The following is a 21,230-nucleotide window of genomic DNA, read 5'->3' as shown; positions in this document are numbered from 1 at the left end:
CCTCTCATTCTCTACCACCTTCGGAGGTGTTTCCCATTTTGACCTTGGGGTTTCCAGTTCATATTCTGCACACATGTTCCTGTATATTATTCCAGCCACTTGATTGTGGCGCTCCATGTATGCTTTCCCTGCCAGCATCTTACATCCTGCAGTTATGTGCTGGATTGTTTCAGGCGCTTCTTTGCACAGCCTACACCTTGGGTCTTGTCTGGTGTGGTAGATCTGAGGATCTGAGCCTCTATTATACCTATATATATATATATATATATATATATATATATATATATATATATATATATATATATATATATATATATATATACATATACATATATACACATTTTAAACTTACAATTGAATTTTCAGTTCTTTTTTTAAGTTTACAATGTGTACTTTCAAGTTTAAAACTGTCTTTTAAACTTGTTTTTTTTCTTCAAACGTACAACCTGGATTTTTTTAACTTTGACCTGATCTGATTTGACCCCACAGTACTGCTTAAATGAAAGCTGATGGAAAACATATCAACATTGGTTTGGACCTTTTTATATTTGTGGAATGGCAAAATGTCACTTAAATGAGTTCAGGCAACTTTTCACTTCCTGTCATTCTAGAGCAGCTGATCGGCTTTGTTGATTCAATTGAAACAAATGAGGTATGCTGCCTGAATAGGAAGTGTGTTTATCAAATGTGTCTAAATCTGTAAAGTCGCCCCAGTTTGCTATACTGCCACTAAAAAAAATGTATTCTTAAATTTTGTTTTGCTGTGAACGAAAAATAAGTTTATTCGTTAAAAGTCTGTAATGACAATTAAACAAAACTCCAGTTTAAATAATCTGATCAGAATTACCTCACTTTTTTTAAGCAGAATAACAAAGATAGATCTGGAATAAGAATATTTCATTATGCCTTCATTTGGTCACAGACCATCAGATGTTTAGATGTGGGCGTATTTTTCATTTACAGTCAACTTCTGAGGGGAATGAGGAAAAAGCTACAGCAAATGTTTGAACTGGAAATAAATGAGCATAGTATAAACGGAATGTAAAAACAATGCCTCACTTCTTTTTTATCCTTTTTCTCAACTTTCTAACAATAAATTCTGGATACTTTTTTCCCCCTTTGATGGTTGAGAAAAAAAAGATGTGTTGACCCAGACTTAAAATGTTAGTTTTAATTTAACTTTCCACTTGATGAGTCCAGATACGTTTATGGGCATTAGCCAACAAAGCAAACCAAAGTCTAGCACAATCAAACAGGGATGAAAGACGGCCTTTGATCCGAGGCCAGTAAGAGTGACATCAGCACTTCGACTCGATTGTTTTCAGCTGAGGTTTCTCGGGGTCATTTCACTTTAAACTACAAGTAAAACCACCGGAACAGGATTTACTCGGGATTTAGGAGCCACAGAGTTGTTGCGCCAAAAAAACCGACTCACTGTTATTTTCAGAGACTGTGAGTAGCCCTCCGTGTTGCTGTGATATAGCGTGACAAAAGCGTCATGTCTTTGAGCTATATATACCCACGCTGTCTTCGCGGCCTGTGAGCTCTGTCATTTTACACCATTACCAGTGCTTCACTGAGCTTTAAGACGGCCCACATTCCTTCTGATCATGGTTGTGTGTGACATTTCAAAAAGGATTATGTGAATGAAATGTGATTAAAAACTATTTTCATGTGACCTCTGAGCACTTGACCTGTGATAGCCTGATGCTGTGCCATGCCTCAGGCTTCTGGCTGCACAAAAAAAAGCAATTTTTTTCCTAAATAAATTAAACCTGTTACTTAGAAAATTGTTTAAAAATGACCAAAACAGGAAAAAAAAGCCACAACAATAAGAGCTCAAAATAGATTCAACATTTATGTCAAACACAGGCATCCACCAAATGCCCCCAAATTCATGCTGCTGCACACACCCTCACTCTTCCCCTCTATAAATATATTATTGTGTATTTGTTACTTGTGGCCAATATAAATAGCTTATGTGCTTGAATATGTTGACAAAGCAGCCATGGCTCATTGGTGCTTGATGGATGGCTGTGTGTGCCTTGCTAATTATTAGTGCACATAAAAGGATGCTGTTATTTCCAGACCAGACCCCAGCCAGAGGGGTCACCGGGTAAATAAGGAGCCATCAGTCTGCGACTATATCACTCAATCTTGATGTATGAGAAAAGAGGCACAAATTAAACGCGCTGCGACCTTCTTGGGGGTACCGCACTCAACGGGACCCCATTTGGGCTAATTCCATGTACCGGCTTCAGACAATAAGCTACTATAGCACATGGTGTAATTACTTTGTACACACACAGACATCTGGAATTAAGCCCCCAGAGGAAGAAAATACACTTAAAAGAGAGGCCCACTCTTTTGGTAGTGCAGAATTTAGATGGGGTACGCAACCATTGACGTGTGGGCCTTGGGTTTAAATGCAGGTGACCGCGACCTGACAATGTCACGCGCTCAAGAGTTCACCGACGTCGCTGAAATTGGAGCAAAACATTTGCTTTGAGGATTATATTTAAAGATGACTGCATGCAGATAGCTCCAACTGTTTGCGCTATCGTTTTACAGATTTTTTTTTCCTTTAGTCTGAGAGAGACATTACACTTTTATGCCCAAAACACAAACAGTTGGAGTCTCGCTGTTCGCAATTGCCGTCTCACATTGGATACGACGCGCTGTCACACAAATACATGTCAGCTCTTGACCGATTCACAGGTTGAGTCTCTAAAATGTGAACATAATGTAACAAGGAAAAAGTTAGAACCAGTTTTCTTTTTTACATTTTATAGTCTTTGTTTTTCTTTTAAAAGGAGTTTAATTTGAAGTTTGCTCTAAATAACTTTTGCAGCAAAACTGCCTTTATGAAACATGTTTTTTGTGAAAAAGTATTTTAACTCCAGTACAAATATTTATAACTTTATTGATAGTTTACTTGTACAAGATGTACATTCATGTTTTATTATTCAAAAGGGTGGGGCAAAATTAACAACCGTATGATGATTTCAGCATGCTTGCATATGAAATGGGCATCTTTTTAATGGGTACAACAAATTTTATGAAGCTCTGTTCAATTCAATCATCCCTGAAATGTTTGTAAACTCGGACACGCTACATTTATTTCTTTTTTTTCTTCTCTTTTTTTGGAAAAACAATGCACTACAGCCACACCTCCTAATGAAAAGTCAACACTTAAAAGAAAACATACAAAAATAAATGCCAAGCCATGTAAAAATGTACACTTTTAGTTCATATTTCATAAACTTTCAGACAAAATAATAAATAAAACACCCATATGTTTAATTTAAAAATGGAGACATAGATAAACCTTTGATGTGGAGGTCTGTGAGTACAGATAATTTTGAATTTTTGACAGTTAGAGGTATTCAGAGCTAAAAATGGTGCTGCCTGAATCATGCAGCAGCATTGACAATGTTTCCCAAACAATCATTTTATTCAAATCAAAATTTTACGCAATTTGCTGAAAAAATTGAATTGTAATCCAGAAAAAAATAGTCAAATTGAAGAAAAGTTGCGTTGGCTTTATTTCAAGAATTTTTTCTTTTCATAGTACATTTTTCCAAAATCTAAAACACAATTATTATTTTTTTGTTTCGTTTGGATTTTTTATTTTTCTTAATTTCTGCAGCATCCAAAAATGTGCTCTTGTTTTGCTCAACACACGACAGCTGTGCTGGACAGATACCAAAAAAAAGGTCTGAGAAGATGTAAATTCAAGATGTATGGCACCAGGTTTTATGCGACTTTTCTCCAACATAACAAAATCCAAACTCTTGTAGAAAAAGAAATGTCATATCCCAATAGTGCATAACATCAATAACCGAAAAGAATCCAAAACAAAACCTTTGTCATTGGGTCTTCTTATCAACGAGGATTAACTGCTTGCTGTTTTTACTTTTTTCCTATTTACAGTATTGCACTTAAACTGCACACCATTGCATTTCAGTTTGACTGATGTTTTCTTCATTTTTTTTCCAGAAATACAAAAAGAAGAAGAAAAAACATCCCCTTTGTACTCTTTTATCCAAGATATTGTCCTTTTATCGATCACATGACAATATCAAACCCCGCTTCCCCATTTTAATTAGTAAAGTAGTATCTGCCTGTAGTGCCACTTGTAAACACTCACAACCAAGACCTGAAGTGCAAAGGCTATCTTCACTTCTTTACCCAAGATACAACACAACAAGAAAGAAACAGAGAGTGAGGATGCCTCTACCCAATCGGTAGTGGCTACCCGATCGGTCCCCGCATGCGCAAAAATACATCTTACTTCCGCTGTAGCATTTTACGGCACTAACCAGTTAGAGTGTCTCTTGAGATGTTAACAATAACAATAACCTCCTGAAATGTTAAAATAAGGCCAAAGTCTTTAAAAAAGAAACAAAAGAAAAGTTACGGATCGGGATTGCGCGATCGCTACTTGACACGTGCAAAGGTTTGCTTCTTTTTTAGTTTTGTTGATGGTAGTTTACTCCTAAGTGCATGAGGATTACGACACTTTATTAACAAAGTTAACACATTATTAACGGTTAATTTGGTTGCATTAGCCTGGGCGACGTGTCCTCAGAATAATGCTATACTCGCACTGGGAAAAAAACAAACTTGAACGGAAAAGTACGTTCAAGTGACCACTTCTAACGAAAAGTCTAAGTAAATGGGCGTATACGCCCATTTTGTGCTTCCGCATTTAAAACTCTCACGTTCAAGCGTCGCTAGTTTTAAGCCCATCAATGGGCTATGCATAAAAAACAGATGGCCATTGAACGCACACCAAAAGTTAAACCAGTTGAACTTTGACCAATCGAGGACTTAAATTTGGTAGTAACAAATAGATAGTGGAAGTGCCAACTGGTTGAAAATTGATCATGAAGAGGAAATTAATGATTGCGATTTGTTTCCAACTGAATTACTGTATATGACACCAAGTACTTCATATATTGGAATAGAAAGAAAGAAAAATTCACAAAATTTGCACCACTTCGACATCTCGCACAGTGCCTCTTCAAACTGCAGGTACATGCGCTAGCATTGGGTGGCGACAGTCCAGTGTGAGCATCGTATGCTAAAAACGCATTCAAGAATGCCAATTTAGCACATTCTTGTATGCGCATCACACGCCTGAAGTGCACGTAGCATAAAGTACCCTCATTTGCCCTTTTTTCCTGTTGCCAACACATAAAAAACAAAAACAGTCAAACAAAGAGAATGACTCCAAGCTGTGTGGCTTTCATTACAACAACATTATACATTGTTGCATTTAGGCGTCATTCTTTTATTTGACAGAGTTGTAATTTGATCGGGGGAAGCTCTTTGTTGTTTAGAAAAAACATAAATTGGTGTGATCACGTAGTAATCTGTTGTTTAAACAGCTCGGACAGTCGTAGAGGAGGCAAACTGTCAGAAAATGCTACCGAAAGCTAATCTTTTTAAATTAACCAGTTACAAGGTTTTCAATCTTGGAACAACAACAGAGGAAGTGACGTAATATTCACACATGCTGGGGACCGATTGGGTACAAATCGCAGAGTAAGCTGTCAGGAGAACCGCATTTCGCCAACACAAACCCAGCAGAAATGTCTTTCCACTGCGCAGTAAAAAAGAAAAAAAAAGAGAGAAAAAGGATTTGTGGATTTTGTTACAGTAGGATATGAGACTGCAAAGGAGACTTTGGATGGCAGTGTTAAAAAAGAGGCGCTGAACAATTACTTCTGGTCTGAATGGAGAGTCCCAGAGCGGTCCTCCGTGAGAGCTCATGCACTTGGCGGCAGCGGGGAACACAGTGTTTGGAAAGAAGTATGGCCTTTGCTTAATATTTTTCGGTTTCTACTGGGCAGGGGCGGGGGTGAAGGTGAGAGCCATTCCAATGCCTCCAGTGCTGAGGGGGTGGTTCTGTTTCCCCAAACTCAACCCTCTGCAGCCAGCCAGCCAGCCGCTGCTATTGGGCCCGCTGCTGCCTGCCACTTTGTTCTAATGTCCTCTGGTCTCAGACAGACATCCACATGTGTTTGTACGGTCCTTGGGATGTGATCTGTGCCTGGAGTGGACTGAGCCACTGGCTCCGCAGAAGTCCTGCCTGTTGGGCGAAAAGTAAAAGGTGATTTCATTGGTATTTAATGACCGTGCTCTACAAGTGGTTTGTTTTGGCAGCTGGTTTTGTGACAATTTTCTTGCTCCCTCCTCCTTCTTTCTCTTTATTTTCTTCCCTTCCTCTCACACACACTCCCTGTCCCCCTCTTCTGTATGTGTTTCATTCTCCCTCAGTGTTTTTGTTTGTTTTAGTTTTTTAGCTGTGAGTGTCACGGCCCTTTCACAGGCTCAGTCTTGTGTGAGAGACGATTATGGGCATCAGGCGAGCAGAGGGGCAGCCCGGTGGGGTCAGAGTCCCAGAGCCTCCGTGTGTTTTCTTGCCTTGAGTCGCAGGTCGGCGATGCTGGAGTTCTTGCTGTTGCTTTTGGCAGCTGCTGCCACCGCTGCCGCCGCCGAGGCCGAGTCAGCGAGCGACGCGATTGGTAGTCCAAAGGGAGGGGGCGGGAACATCAGGTAGGGAGCGTGAGCAGCCAGGTGAGGGTGCAGGTGAGGGTGGGTGTGGGTGACTCCGTCCAGTTGGAGCTGTGCTTGAACCTGTGGAGCAGCAAATATATCAAGTCAATAGGAGGATCTAGGTTTCACAGTTGGATGCTATTAAATTTCCCCTCAAATGTTTCCTCCCCAAAGCTGCAGCTTACAGTATGTTTTCCAAGAGAAGAGCTAAGAGCTGAACTCTGCACTTTTTTTCATGTCAGCTATTTTAAAAGTTAATGAATTATACCACACCACATCCAGTTTAATCTCATAAAATCAAAGTCTTTTATAAATAAGTAAACAATTTTGCACTAGAAAAGCATTCACACATTTGGAGTTATTAATATTTATTCAGACATATGCCTGAGTCGAGCAAAAAAAAGGGGGGGGGGGAAAGAAGCACGGGAGATCAGTTTTCATATTTGTGGCAAGTATTTTATGAGCGCTAGGTAAAAATTAGGCTACTTCAGAAGGAAAGAGCTGAGCCGGATGCCACTTCACATGGCTTTCAAAGGCTGAAAACCAAAGCTTTTCATGCCTTCTTTGACAAAACGATTTAAAAGTGAAAATTTTTATCTTTTTGCTTTTTTACTTCCATCAAAACCAGAAAAAAAATACATGTCTTTCGATAAAGCGGTCAAATGAAAGGGAAAATTACTTGAAACCACAGATTTATAGTTGCTAAGCACTGAAACAGCATCTGAACAGAACCCTGTGTAAACCAATCCCACCACACACACACACAAATCCCTGTTTCTCATGTAGTAACCATCAGGAAACAAAATGCAGCTGTGCCTGATAATTTCCAACTGTGTGGTGCTCTGACGTTTGATTAAAATGCAGAAGCAGGGACAGAAAACCAACACCAAACTTGGTTTTTATGGATTAATTCCAGTTGGAGGTTGTAATAGAAACAAATGGTGGAGCTCTGAGGCCTTACAAAGCATTTCTGTTGGAGTAAAGAGGTTTGTGATCTCAAAAATGTGTTTCACTTAAGAGTTGAGGAACTTACAGGTGCAAGTCATTACCTCACCAGCCATCTGCCTCTTTTTAAACGTGCATGTGGCGTTCTGAAAATCTGAACTTGAGCTACCGCCACGCTTGGATTCGTGGAGCGTGCTTCGCTCGACCAGCCGGCTTCAAGTGCATCTCAACGCCAATATCCATCAGGGCCCACTCCATTCTCTCCTTTCATCATCTCTTTTATGTGCTCACGCCTGCCGCTCTGCTGGCTTAATTAGGCCACTGCTTTTCACAAGGGTCAAGCAGATAACGCAGCAGTCAAGAGGAAAAAGCAGATAGCAGCAGAGCAAATGTCTGTCCACCTCCTTGCTAGGTGAAAGGTGAATCTGCACAATGCACCAAAACAATGGTCTTCATTGGATTCACTTTACAAAACAGAAGCCTATTGACCTCAAACTCTCCATGCAGTAATACATGAACAATAATCAATCATTTGACTTGTTTCTGATTAGATTTCACAATTTTCCCCAACAAAAATTTTCTTCAAACAATTATTTTTTACATTTTTCTATGGCGTAGTTTTAGCAGCCCCTCTTATTTTGTGAGAGTGCAGCTCACCTGCTGGAAAGGCATCCGAAGGGCGCCCATGTTGACGTAGGGTGCTACTCTGCATGCGTCAAGGTGACTGCCGCTGCCCAAAATGACACCTGGGGAGAAGGGAAAGATGTCTGTCAGACCGCCAGACAGTTGTGGTTATATGAGATGAGGTCATTTTTTTGCTTTTTTGTCACAAAAAAATAAGATAAATCAAATAAAGTATTAATTGACAATTATTTATGTTAAATAATACAAAAGTAGGAACGTTAAAGAAAAAGTTAGCGGGTGACTTTTACCTTTGTGCATCTGGTTTTCTTGTTTTCGACATTTCGCTCTTCTGTTCTGAAACCAAACCTGCATGAAAAAATTAATAAATGTCCAATTACAAACACTGAAACACTGTCAAACTCTGAAACTTTGAAAAATGATGATATTTATACAATTTTATATATCTATCATAAAGCAACAAAAACAATTGAGATACTTCAAATTTGAGTTACAAATTACCTGTAGATTGCTGTTGGACCAACATACTAAAACTTCATAGTTACAAGTAATAATTGATGCTACCTCAACGTCAATGATAAATAGGGACTAATCTTTGTCTGAGTTATTTTAAATCAGGAAAAATTAAATAAATAACTCGTGAAAAAACCCATAAATGAATTCAAATGAAACCCAAAAAATTAGTATTGCTCCAAAAATTAACCCCAAAATATACCCCAACATGAATAAAGAACTTGGTGAAAGAAATAACCCAAGACTTTTAAGAGTGTGTGCAAAATGAAATATAAATAAAAAGAATTAGGGAGATTATATATAATAATTCTTGCAGGACAAAAACGCAACCAAAAAAAGTCTGACAATATTTATCCCAAAGTAATTACAGGTGTATTAACCATATGGGGAAAATGCTAAATTAAAACAAAATACTGTAACAACACTTGACGACAGTGATGTGTCACCAAGACATTAAAAAAGAAAGGAGGGGGTTATGGGGGGAGGGGGGGTCGTTAACTACCTTCCAATTTGCTGACTGTCTTTGAAGCTGCAGGCTGAGGCCTATTGTTAATCACCATCAACTTAATTTGCCTCGTTGAATAACATTATCTCCCCTCCCCTCCGACCCCGCAATGATTATCATTTACAGATGTGAAAATTAGCGGCCGCGCGCGCGGACCGCAGACCGGCGCGCATTGGTGGAGACTCCATGCGATGACGCGGGGCGCCGCCGCAGACAAACATTTTTAAGAAATATTATTATTATTATTATTATTATTATTATTATTATTATTATTATTGGTGTTGTTGTTGTGGTTTTTTTGTTGTTGTTGTTGTTAAGCCTACACCGTTTTTTTTTCGTTTATTTTTTTGAGTAATGATTTGTGCAAAAGGATGATGGGAAAGGTGTTTGTAAAAATGCCATGTGATTTTTTTTCTTTGTTTTTTTTCATAGACGCACAAGATAAATCAGGGCTAATATTAGACGGGCCCCAAAATCAATTCCAATTACGCGCCAGTATGTTAAGCAAAGTGAACTACACTGTTTCAGACAGTTATTTCTTCATTAAGGACCACTCAATGATGCGCTTCACAAATACCCTAATCTCATTTCCTTTTTGATTTTTTATTAGAGACAGTGAATAATGACATTTAATTTAGCAGCGCGCCAGAAACCCAAAGATATTAGTCCTAACCGAATTACTGCCTGCTCCTCACCAAGCTCTCATAACTTTCAATTAGATCCATTGACAGCTGCTCGGAGCGCAGCTTCACAGCCTGCAACAAGCTCTGCTGCGGATCAGCTGGAGAAAACATGTCCCGGAGCCCAGTAGGAACCCCTCTGCAGACTTTGCTTTTATTTTAAAGGATTCTGTGCGCCCTTGTCGCTCATGGAGCTGAGAAAACGCACGCACCCAGGCTGCTGAGGCAACATCCACACCGCAGATTAGTTTAATAAACACACTATTAGCCATGATTGCAGTGTAACTGCGCACACTGTCAGGCCAGTCTGACAGTGTTCAGCACAAAATAGTGGTCGGCGCGCTCATAAAGCTCTATGATGGGGCTGATTCATTCGATTAGATATTTCTGAGCAGCAGCAGAGTTGGCCCACAATTGAATTATTTCTAATCTGCTTTTATGGGGACACTACATCAAGCCTGTGGCAGATATTGCAAAGAAAATGAGGAGGGATACGAGTTGACATAAGAGCGCGTCTCCTGAAGCAGCCATTCAGGCTCTTCATTCATTTTAATCATTGTTGGGGAGTTTTTTTTTCTTGTTCTTTTCGTATTTCTTCTTCTTCTTCTTCTTCTTTTGGCTGCAGGGATTGGAGGTTGTAGGTTTTACAGGTCTGCTGCTGAGGGTTCAGTCTGTGGTTACATCCCTGGTGATTTGCAGCACTTTACCGCAGCATTTCAGCATAAAAGACTGCAACCTTTGGTTCACGAGTTCAATAAATTCCCTTCATCCAAGCTGATAGAGAACTTTCCTCACCAAATTGTTCATCTAAAAAAGGAACAGAAATTCGTACACAGATAACTGCCAGTCTGGTGCATTTTCTAGGAATTTTGTGTCAAAGTCGGTTTAAATTGGAAACAAATTCACATTTTTTTATATATACGAGAGAAACTTTTGGAGTTTGGAGACTGATTTTCGTCAAATTTAGATTTATTTATCCACCGCGCAAGAAAGCCGGGTGAATTTTGCAAAAACACCGTAATATATGTATGCCAAAAAAATGATAGATTTGACGAGCTTAATTGATTTATTTATTTATAAGTTTTATTTTTGACTAAATTAATATATCAGAAAATCGTCGGGATATCGAAAGTAGAAGGACGAAACCGTTATTAATCCCTTGTTTATTTTTGTCCTTTTCTAAATACTGTGTTTTACACCTCATCATTGCGCATGTGTTTGTTTTCCAGCGGTATTTGTGTTTTTAAAATGGTAATTTCAGGACAATTTAACGTTATAACACTACAGATTTATACGGGGAAATTGTAGATATAACAGAATGTCCCAAATATACATTTAAAGGGAAACAAAACGTAGCTTTTCATCCCCCATTTTTCTTCACTCATCAGCACCATACATGTATTTTTCATAGTTTTTCAGACATTCAGACATCAGAAGAGTATTTTAAAATAAGCACCTGTACTCTGGCCTCAGACAGTCCCAGCCGCTGGCTCAGCTCCTCTCTCATGAACGCGTCTGGGTAGTGTGTCTCGTCGAAGAGCCGCTCCAGCTCGTTGAGCTGCTCCAAGGTGAAGTTCGTGCGACTCCGCCGCTGCTTCAGTTTGCCCTGTGCGTCCTCGTCCTCGGACTTGACGTCCTCCTTTTTCTCCTTACACTCGTAAATCCCTGCCAACCCCCCCAAACAGAAGACAAGACATATAGGTTACGCACGCGTCCACAAGCATCCACGACAGACAAAACGCTCCGGAAAAACCAAGACTGAACCGTAACAAGGACTGAAAGGCCTGCCAAAGCATAGACGAGGCCTGCGCTGCACTTCCAGCTGCCATGAATCATCGGATAATTTTTCTTTGAGTAACTATGACGAGTCTATTTGGGACCTTTTAAGAAAATAGTTCACTTTTACTAGAAAAAAAGTCATTTGCACACTACAAATAAATTCTAAATATTCTTAAAAACTAGAATTGTCAACATTCCAGCAAAGCTGCTCCAATTCTTCTTTTGATTTTTTTTCTCCCATACCTTCATTTTTGTTGCTATTCTTAGCAACACAGCTGACAGTTGCAGCATTAATTGGCTTGTTCAATCGCGTCCATCTGTTTGTACTTCCGTGACGTGAAAACAGCTTCTTTTCTCTGCTTGTCCGCCCCCCAACAAAGTGAAATAAATATGTTTACCACAAGAATCCAACACAAACCAAATCTGTTTTGATTGGTTCCGGCTGGATTAGATGGAAAGACTGAGTCACAATGCCAATCTGAGTTTAGATTACTTTCAGAAATAGAGTAAATGTTGGGAAATCCAGCCAGTGCGCATCGGAATTCATAAACATCCAATAAATGGAGAGGAAATGGAGACAATGAGCCGTGTGGGGCTTTTTACTCTCCATATATTGTTTTACTGTTATTTTTGTTTTTATTATTATAGCCCCAAAAAACTTCTCTCGCTTTTTATTTATGTTTTTTCTTCAAACAGTAGAATTTATGCACAAAATAATTTCCATACAAAAAACTGTCCTTATTAACATTTTTGGTTTTGCAAAAACTTGAAAATAATAATTCAAATTGGATAGAGTTAATTATTTCACAAAGTAAAGATAAAAGCTAAGTTTATAAGGTAAATGTCGACATTTTTGTGCGTTTTGGACGCGTCTGGAACCTTCATTTAAATAGTCACAGCGGCGGTCAGGCGGGCCCGCCTCCTTCTGTGTGAAATGAAAATAACACATAAAGATGTTAACTTTTAAAAAGCTGCACGACGGCGTAAAAATCCATGCTTTGATCGCTTTTTACACACCGATTCGTCGTTCCTGAAACCGGACATGTGAACTTGAGACGATTTCCCAGAAATACAACGCAGATCTTTTTTTTTTTTTTTTTCCATAACGGCTATTAAAAAACCTCACCCTCTGTCGCTCTTGAAACATTAAAGTCCTTGAGTTTCTCTTTTTCCAGCTCGACATGGTCCTTGAACAGATGCACCGGGCAGTGGTTGCTGTCCGTTATGTCCTGCAGGTTTGTCTCCGGGCTGCCCAGCTCCCTTGCCCTTGTCAAGCCGCTCTCCAAAACTTCCCTGTACGTGATACTCTCTTTGCTGCTCTCCTTGCTTTTCTGATCGAAAGATTTCGACACGAATGCCGTAAGTTCTTCCATGATGGCTCAGCAGTCGTCCTGGTCGGGGAAATCCAGCGTGAATTCTCTGCGTAAAGCACCTCGCCGAACGCGCCGCTCTTCTTCTTCTTTTATTAATTTTTTTGTGGAGTGTGGCAGCAGCAGCAGTAGATGGAAGGGGTGGAGAGGAGCTGAAATCACTCCTGCTGTTGTGACTGTGTATTTCAGAGCACACTATTTATACACGGCCACCTCAGCCCAGCCTCCCCACCCTCTCTTTCCTCCATTCTCTGTGTCTTGAGCAATTACAGGCCGGCTCTACTTTGCAGAATTTAACTTTCAGCAGTTTTTTTTCCCCTTCTTCCTCCACAAATCAATGATGGAACTGATGGAGGCGGTTAATTGAATTATGGGGTCATTAAAATGCTCACGGTGGCTCACTCCTGCAGGAAGCGGTATGGCTGTTGTGTCTAATTAATCATGAAAAATATAATCAAAGCGACTACGATAAACAAATAAAGATCATTTTAGATTTTATTCTTTCTTTTGTCATTTTATCTTTACACATGTGTTTATCTATTTTAAGAAAACCCTAAAACTATTAAAAAGCCGGGTTCTCAAACAACTTTAGTTGCATGGATGGACGTCAAAGCTGCTTTTGATTTCAAAAAATTAAATGTTATTTTTAAAACAGAGCTTTAAACAGAGGCGCGACGCAATAATAAGATGACTATAAATGAATAAAAAATAGGGCAAAAAAAGAAACAAAGTGCAAAGCTTTTATTTTGTAAATCTTAATTTTTATTTTTCCATTTATTTGTTTTATTTTTTCCGCTCTGTACTCAAGTCCTGACACTAATCTTTCTGGGAATCAAACCAACACTCAACAGATGCACATGGCGCACACTTTTAATTAATAATTAGCTGTTAAAAATGATTTCCCACTTAAAAATTCACTTGTAATCCTTTGAGGTTTCCGGTAACAGATATGAGATAGAAATCGATAAATATGGGTGGTGGTGGTGGTGGGAAATGTTCCCTCTATATACAGGATTTTTCATGGGAATAAGTGAGCTCATAATGGCTTGGCGTTATCTGAGTCGTTCATCAGTCCAGCGCGCAAACACAAAAGGCCGGGAGAGGAGCGTGATCCCCCTGGGTCTGTCGCCCTGAGCGGCCCGCCGCTGTTGTAAAGCCTCCTATCTCAGCTCTGTCATGACTCAGTTTGATGTCTCTCCATTTATCAGTGAGACGCGCGGCTGACGCACACAATCGTGCTCTTCTGCTCCCATGTGCCGCGCGCTCTGCGCCTTCTTTTCCCTGCTCCTAATAGACCCAAATCTCCTTTCAGACGCAAATCTGCGCTCCGGGGTCGCGTGCCTCCATGTGATCCAGCAATAAAGGGGCCCTTTAAAATTGAGGCAAGCACTTCCTGAAATTTAATTCAAATTTCACGCTTTTACTGATGCTCCAAAGATAATTAATCACAGTTTAATTGATGCAAAGCAGTTTTTCTGCAAAAATTTCCCAAAACAAAATACTGTTTTAGTTCTTTTTGGAAGAAAAAACTCATTTTATTTTCCAAAAAAAAATGTTCTTTCCTGTTTTCCTTGCTTTCAAACAACGCTTATTTAACATGCTCCGCTACAACAAAGCATTCTTTCAGAATAATAACTGAAAACATGTTGCCAGAAGGCCTATAGGCAGCGCCTGTTTAATATGAATGACGAACACAGTGCCCAATTAGAAGAAGACGACGCACAGCGGCGCGCATCCCTGGATCTGCTTCATACTTTAGCTCCCTCGATTTAAGCTTACTCTTGTTCATTATCCTGTTGCTGTGGTAAACACACAGACTCCTCAGTCCTGCGCTTTCTAAATATTTATTGCACATAAGCTCCTTTGGTTTTAGATGTAACCTCATGGATGGGTGTTGTCCAATCAGCAACAGTCTGAAAGGGGAAAATCAGAAGACATCCGGGAGGGATGCTCTGCGCGCACCGACGCAGCTGTCGCCACAACTTAATGGAAGAAAAACTCTTAAAGGAGCCTCAATCACATTGGAATCGCCATTCCTTCCATCCCATCTCTCCCTGCAAGACCACCATGTTTGGCCTTTATTATTATTCAGTCAATATTTATAGTTGATTATTTTTGACTGATTGCAGGACAAAACCAAGATAACAATCTCTTATAAAAGTTAAAAGGAGCCTCTTTATTTAATTCAAAATCCTTTTTTCATTAGTAATTATGGCTGCAAATAATAGTCTTAGGAAAGGTTAGTGCTTTTAATTTTAGAGCTTATTTAAAAATAAATCTTTTGTTATTTTATGAAATAATTTGTTCTATTTATGTTTCTCGTATGATGTTGTAAATAGCGTGATACGATTTTTTGATCTCACATGCACATTTCTATTTGCCTTGTAATTGGTTTAATGTGCTAAAAGTGTCTCTTAAATATAATAATTGATATTTTCATGCACTTCTTAAACATACAGGCAAAAGTTCATAAACAAAGAACAAACAAACATAAATTCAATATCAAAATACAGAGGTGCACATTTGAAAACGAGAAAGCAGGAAAGACGAAATCTCAGGCAGAAAAAATTGGTAAATGTGCAACAAAGTGAGAGTAGATTTTGTAGCGCCATGATCCAAAAATCCTAACTAAAGTCTGAAGGTATATGTGTATGGACATGATTTCTGTTCATGCATCTTTTACAACCTGTTTCTCTACTATAAACTGTTCAAAATTGGACTGAATGCAGATTTTACCTCTGGGATTTGCACCAACAACACACGACATGACTCATTCTCTAAATCTCTCTGCAATTTGAAACAAGAGGAGACTGAAGTGATTTTTTAAAAATGCAGCTGCAAATCAACCCTGTAAAAGGATTTCCATGGTGTATTTTTTAGAGCGCCGCTTATCTCCAAATATCAACTTTCTCCATGGGGACGGGAAAAATGACAAAAAAAAAAGAAGAAAAGGAATAAGGTGGTTGGCTTGAATTTGATTTTGCAGTGCAGAGAATTTGTACAGATGTGGTTTTGAGTGGGAAAAAAAGGGAAAAAATTAGATTCTTCCCTCGGTGCAACAAACTCAAACCTTTCCCATGAGGACGGAGCCGATTTGAACTTGCAGTTGTGTTAATGGCAGTGATTGCGTGTGTTTATTAGAGTCCTCTGGCTTGTCTGCGGGTGCAGGGAACTGCTGCATTGTCTCGTGCCTTCATTTAGGTCCTTTTGCAGAGCTGCAGCAGTCCACAGAGACTACAGGCTGTTCTGTGTTCAAAAGCCTCGTCTACCGTCTAAATGAGGCTTTCAGGGCAAGAAAAAAAAAAGGAGGGGGGGATTTCAACATGAAAATACCGCAATATGCTCAACATTAACTCACACACAACTGGGATGTTTTGGGAATATGTTGGTTCTCCTTTTCAGATTGTTATTTTTCCATGTGTATTCTTTAACTGCCATCTACCCACAGGGCACTGGGGCCTCTAGTTTGTGAAAGAAGAGGCATGAAATTGACTTTAACCCTTGAATGCTGTGCAGATTTGCAAGAAAAACACAATAATCTACTGACAAAGCTTGAAAATCAAATACACGCTTGTGTGTTTATCTCTTTTTTTTCGCCTGAACATATTCATTAATTGGTCTGGTTGAAAATGTTTTTTTTTTTGTTTTTTTAAAACAGTGTTTTCCTTCTGTCTCCATCCAAATGCTGCTGTGCTCATGGTCAAAAGCCCCGGGGGAAATGCAACAATTTTTGCAAATCAATAGCATTGAAATAATTCATGACTGATCACATGGTGCTTTAGCTGGGTATTTGCTGTAGAAAACCATGTTTTGTTTGGCTCCCAGAGGGCAACATGAAAGACCCTGGGAGAGGAGGGGAGAATTGGGAATGAAACTTGAGAGACTGCATGAGGATAATAGGAGGACATTGGTGCACAAGAAGACAACTGAACCTGTGAATGGAGCCTAACAAGATGTATTATTTATACAATATTCAGAAAAGTCTGGGCGCTTTCGCTCACATTGTGTTACATCAGTTTTGCATCACCTTGTTTGGAGGAGGGACAGTGACCGGAGCAGAGACAATAAGAGCATCCTGCTTTTGGAGGTGATTTCAATTTTAATTGTTCATCCAAAGACTTTTCCAGGACGTAAATTCAGCAGATCGTTGGTACTTTGTTAGAAATGTGCCTCTGAGTTGTGGGTGGGACTGTTGGCAGGGAGTAAGCCCACCTCCCCTTCCCATCATCTATCAGTTTGTGTGCACTCCCACCACAACCCCTCACACCCAGGGCAACAAAAATGGCGAGCCATCCAGCCGTACAGTTTTGATCCAGATACCAACTCACACAAGGAAAACAAAGACGTACATGGATCTATTTGTCTGCAGGTGGATTCATCAGAATGGAGCAGAGCTACAAGCTTTTTCCAAGGGATTTTTCTGTCTGCTCCTGATTCACAGCGATTTAAATAAAGGCAAGTTTATTTTTAATTTTCTGTATGTCCTATAACTTGAGAAAAATGCCACAAGAACACTGTAAAGACACCAACAACACAACATCCAGCACACCATAGACATCCTGATTTCACTGCTCTCCAATTGAAATTCCTATCATGGGAGCAAATAAATCCCGATTTGGGCCGTTTTTAGTCACAGCTTGCAATAAAAATTAATTTTGTAAATGTGAGGAGATGGATCAAGTTAAATCTTGGCAGGAAAGGAGCCCACAGACACGTTAACAAAGTCTTCAGAGACCAACGAGGCCCATTTACAATAAGTGTCTGTTTTAAGTCGCTGGCGTGTGTGTGCCTCACCACAGCGGGGCTAAAAAGGGGTCCCTCTGGTGTCAGCCAGACAGCGGTCATTTGAGGCAGACTGCTTTTAATGGAGTGATGCTACACTTTCTCAATCACACAATTAAAGCCTGCTTTAGAGGAGGGGAGACCCCCCCCCCCCCCCCCCCATGATTCAGAGAGTAAAAGAGAAGCAGAAAGAGAAATAGCTGCAATAACAGAAAGTGACTTATGTTGTGGAGGACAGAGGAGTCTTTGATAGATGGCTTCATTAGAATTAATTAACAGAAACGAAGAGTCAAAAGATGAGGAGATGGAGGAGCGACGAAGGGGATCTGAGGGCAGAATTGGAAACAAAGAAGGTGAAAACTCACGAAGGGAGTCTTTCTCAAGGAAATTTGAAGGGGGAAAATAAGGCTAAAAGGGGAACAGATGCCTCAGATTAGGATGAGAACAGTGACACACGTCTTTATGTGTGATCAATGAGAGTTTTGTAAATAGACTGTAAATAGAGGCTGCATTCTTGTTCTGCCAGGAAACAAACGCAGAAATGCACGAATCCCCCTGTTAACCACTTAAACCACTTTAGCGCTTCGACTTGCTTCATAACACCAAATGGCTCATTTAGGAGAGTGGAACAAGTGTTCAAAGTTAGATTGATCCAGCATATGCCTGCCTCTGTTGGCTTAAGGCACATTTTGATGGGCCAAATCACAGCCTTTCCTCCATCAAACACATCTGTCATCTCTTCTCTTTGAATTCCTCGTCTCCTCTCCAAACATTCAGAGGCCAGAATGCCAGCGACTACAGACAAATCCGCGTCGGAGGATCTCAAACAATGGTTTGACGTGTCTGGATGACATTTAGACATTAAGTACAGCTAAGACTGGCATGTAGTATTTTCGACTTCTCATGATGTGCCTCAGCTTTGACATTTTACTGGACAAACTGAATCATACTGTCACTACTGCATAGTTTGGAAATAGGAGTGGGTATGCGGGAGGAAAAAATTGGAAAAAAGGGTTGTTTTTTTTCCAAAGCAAACGTTTAAAAGTCGCATGTTATTTAGGAATATTGTAATGGAACTAAGTAAGATTCATTTCTACACGTTTTTCCATAAGTAAGTATAGATGGTGCTGCATGTCTCCTGTCATGGTTGTCATCATAAGCTGCCAGTTGAAAGCTCCGGAAGCTGCTACAGTCGGGGAGCACCTGTCACGTCTTGTTCATCTATCTGTGTTCGCTTTAACTCGGGAATGATGGAGGGGAAAGACAGAGACCCTCTCAAGACCGCAGCAGCTGAGGAAAGTGATTAATTCAATTCATCTCCCAATTCATTTGGTGCAACTAATATAAAAGTGCAAGCAGCACAGATGTGCTCCTGAAAATGTGTCAAACCGAGTTTGAAATACGGCAAGTTTGTTGTGCAATTCTTGGTGCTTCTTCTTCTCGTGTGTGTCACCACCTCGTCTCACTCCTACCCAGTCTCATTTATCGGGCTCATTTAGGTTCAGAAATGGTCAGACGAGGAGGTAATAATGTGTATAATAACCTCCAAGCTCAAAGAGGAATTTTTACTAAATAAAGAAGATAACACAGCAGAGAAACAAAAAGGAAATGGCCCTAAGCCTCCAGCTATGCTGCCCTCTAAAGTTGTTTTCATGGAAAATTAGGCAATTGACTAATGGTATAAATGCTGTGTTAATTACCAGCACCAGTACTCCAAACAGTCGTCTCTGCCTGTAACTAATAAGAAATCAATTAGCTAATGAATTGGTCATTAAGCGAAAAGCTAATCTTGGCCGAGAAATATTTTAAATAATTATTTTTTTTCGCCTATGATCCTGGCTAATTGCCGTTGTCATACAGCGCTCTCAGCTTTCAGCATGCCTAATGAAGCTTTACTGGATCATAACTGGCACTCTTGGAAGATTCCCCAGCAAAATCTGCTTCCCAATTATTTTTAATTGCCCGCATTCTGCACAAACAAGTGCTGCCGCACCTTGCCGAACAGGAGAGCTCAAGCTGGCTCCACTGTGTTTCCTTCATGACTTCATTTGAGGCGATTAGAGCGTGGGGCAGGGTCGCCATCGAGCTGCTGTTGGCTGTGGCGGATTTGAAAAAGCCAATCGGCCCAATCTGCTGGGCTCACAAATCCACTTCATTCCTCGCTTTGATTTGGGCGACGGAGAAAGGCTCGCTGGATGGACAGTGTCGTCCATTTGCAGAGAGTCTGACATTCACATCTTTTCTGATAATAATACAAAAAGAGATTTGTGCATAAATCTCTGCAGTTGCAAAATATATCACCACACGCACGCTGACAGCACCATCGTACCTATACATGTGTCAGCTGACAGAAACAAAAGGGAGAGAACATCCCTCCCGGGCATGAATAATTAAGAAAATACAAAAGAGCCTTGTTTTTCCTCCTGTATCTTCTTCTCTGTGTCTTGTAAACCCAAGTGTAGGATGCGGTGAGTTTTGCAATAGGAATGAGGATCTTTCTCTCCTCAGAGCTCACACACGTTTCTAATCTGACCCAAGTCTCCATCACGAATATGCTTGTTGTGAAAAAAAACAGAACTGATTATGCTTTGTCAATTCTGCTGATGCGTTTCCTTATGCATTCATTCTTCAAGTCTTTTTGACCACAACATGCACAAACAGCGGCACTTCATTGGCGCGGGACTGAGACGTCCTGACAAATTCCGTGTCTGTCGCGCCCAAACGAACCGCACTTTGTGGTGGAAGCTCTGCATCAATGTTGCTGTCAAGTTTAAGCTTTTCCATGCAATCGCAACAACCGTTATTTTGGGTTTTTGAGCCACTGGCCAAGTTTGCTTTATTTCTATCTGCTTGACTTTTGGCCAGTTATTGCACAACTTTCTTGTCACACAGAGAAACTTATTTAGGTTTTTAGTTCACGTGTTGTCTCTTTTGGAAAACACTGCCCTATGACACTGCAAAGGTTGGCTAAAGATGTCAGCTCAAAAATTCAAATTCCGATTTGCTTTTTGTTTCATTTAACCAGTAGCAAACCCAAGAGGAGCAGTTCGGACACACGGATGAAAGGCGGCGAAGTCAAAGTTTTGTAATTAAGTTAACAAGTAAGCTGTCAAATTTAAAGCATTTTTAATGTCAAATAAATTACTAGATCACTAAATTTGTTTTTTTCAGTTAACTTGATAAATTATAACTTAAATTTTAAGTCTTTTATTTTATTTTATTTTTCCAATCTGCAACGTGTTTTATTTTTGGTATTCCTATAATGGAGTGATAATCGTTCATAAAGTATTACATCTTTTCCTGCTTTTACTCATTTTTTAAAATAAATTACCAGAAGCTTTGTTTTCTCTCGAATCTCCCAAAAACTAAACACTTTCCACTCAAATCTCATTACCAAACATCTAATTGAAGCTTGCGGCCCGGTGAAGAGCATATGCTCATTGAGCCTGT

The 21,230-nt window shown here is 39.8% G+C and overlaps 1 protein-coding gene across 3 annotated transcripts; it reads right to left on the bottom strand.

Moving 5' to 3' along the window:
• Positions 1-2,903: 2,903 nt before the first annotated feature.
• mog-12 (Medaka OG-12) lies at positions 2,904-13,189 on the bottom strand. Of its 3 annotated transcripts, none has more exons than XM_011489200.3 (6): positions 12,755-13,189; positions 11,306-11,514; positions 8,442-8,499; positions 8,167-8,276; positions 6,433-6,645; positions 2,904-6,097 (listed from the first exon to the last, which is right to left on the bottom strand). In XM_011489200.3, exons 1-6 carry the CDS (start codon positions 12,999-13,001, stop codon positions 6,008-6,010), a joined length of 927 nt encoding a protein of 308 aa, XP_011487502.1. In that variant the 5' UTR covers positions 13,002-13,189; the 3' UTR covers positions 2,904-6,007.
• Between the last annotated feature and the right edge of the window lie 8,041 nt (positions 13,190-21,230).

Source organism: Oryzias latipes, chromosome 21 (genome assembly GCF_002234675.1).
Source record: "Oryzias latipes chromosome 21, ASM223467v1".
NCBI lineage: Eukaryota > Metazoa > Chordata > Actinopteri > Beloniformes > Adrianichthyidae > Oryzias > Oryzias latipes.
The sequence above is the reverse complement of the archived record's forward strand: the minus strand, read 5'-3'. Positions and strand labels throughout refer to the sequence as shown.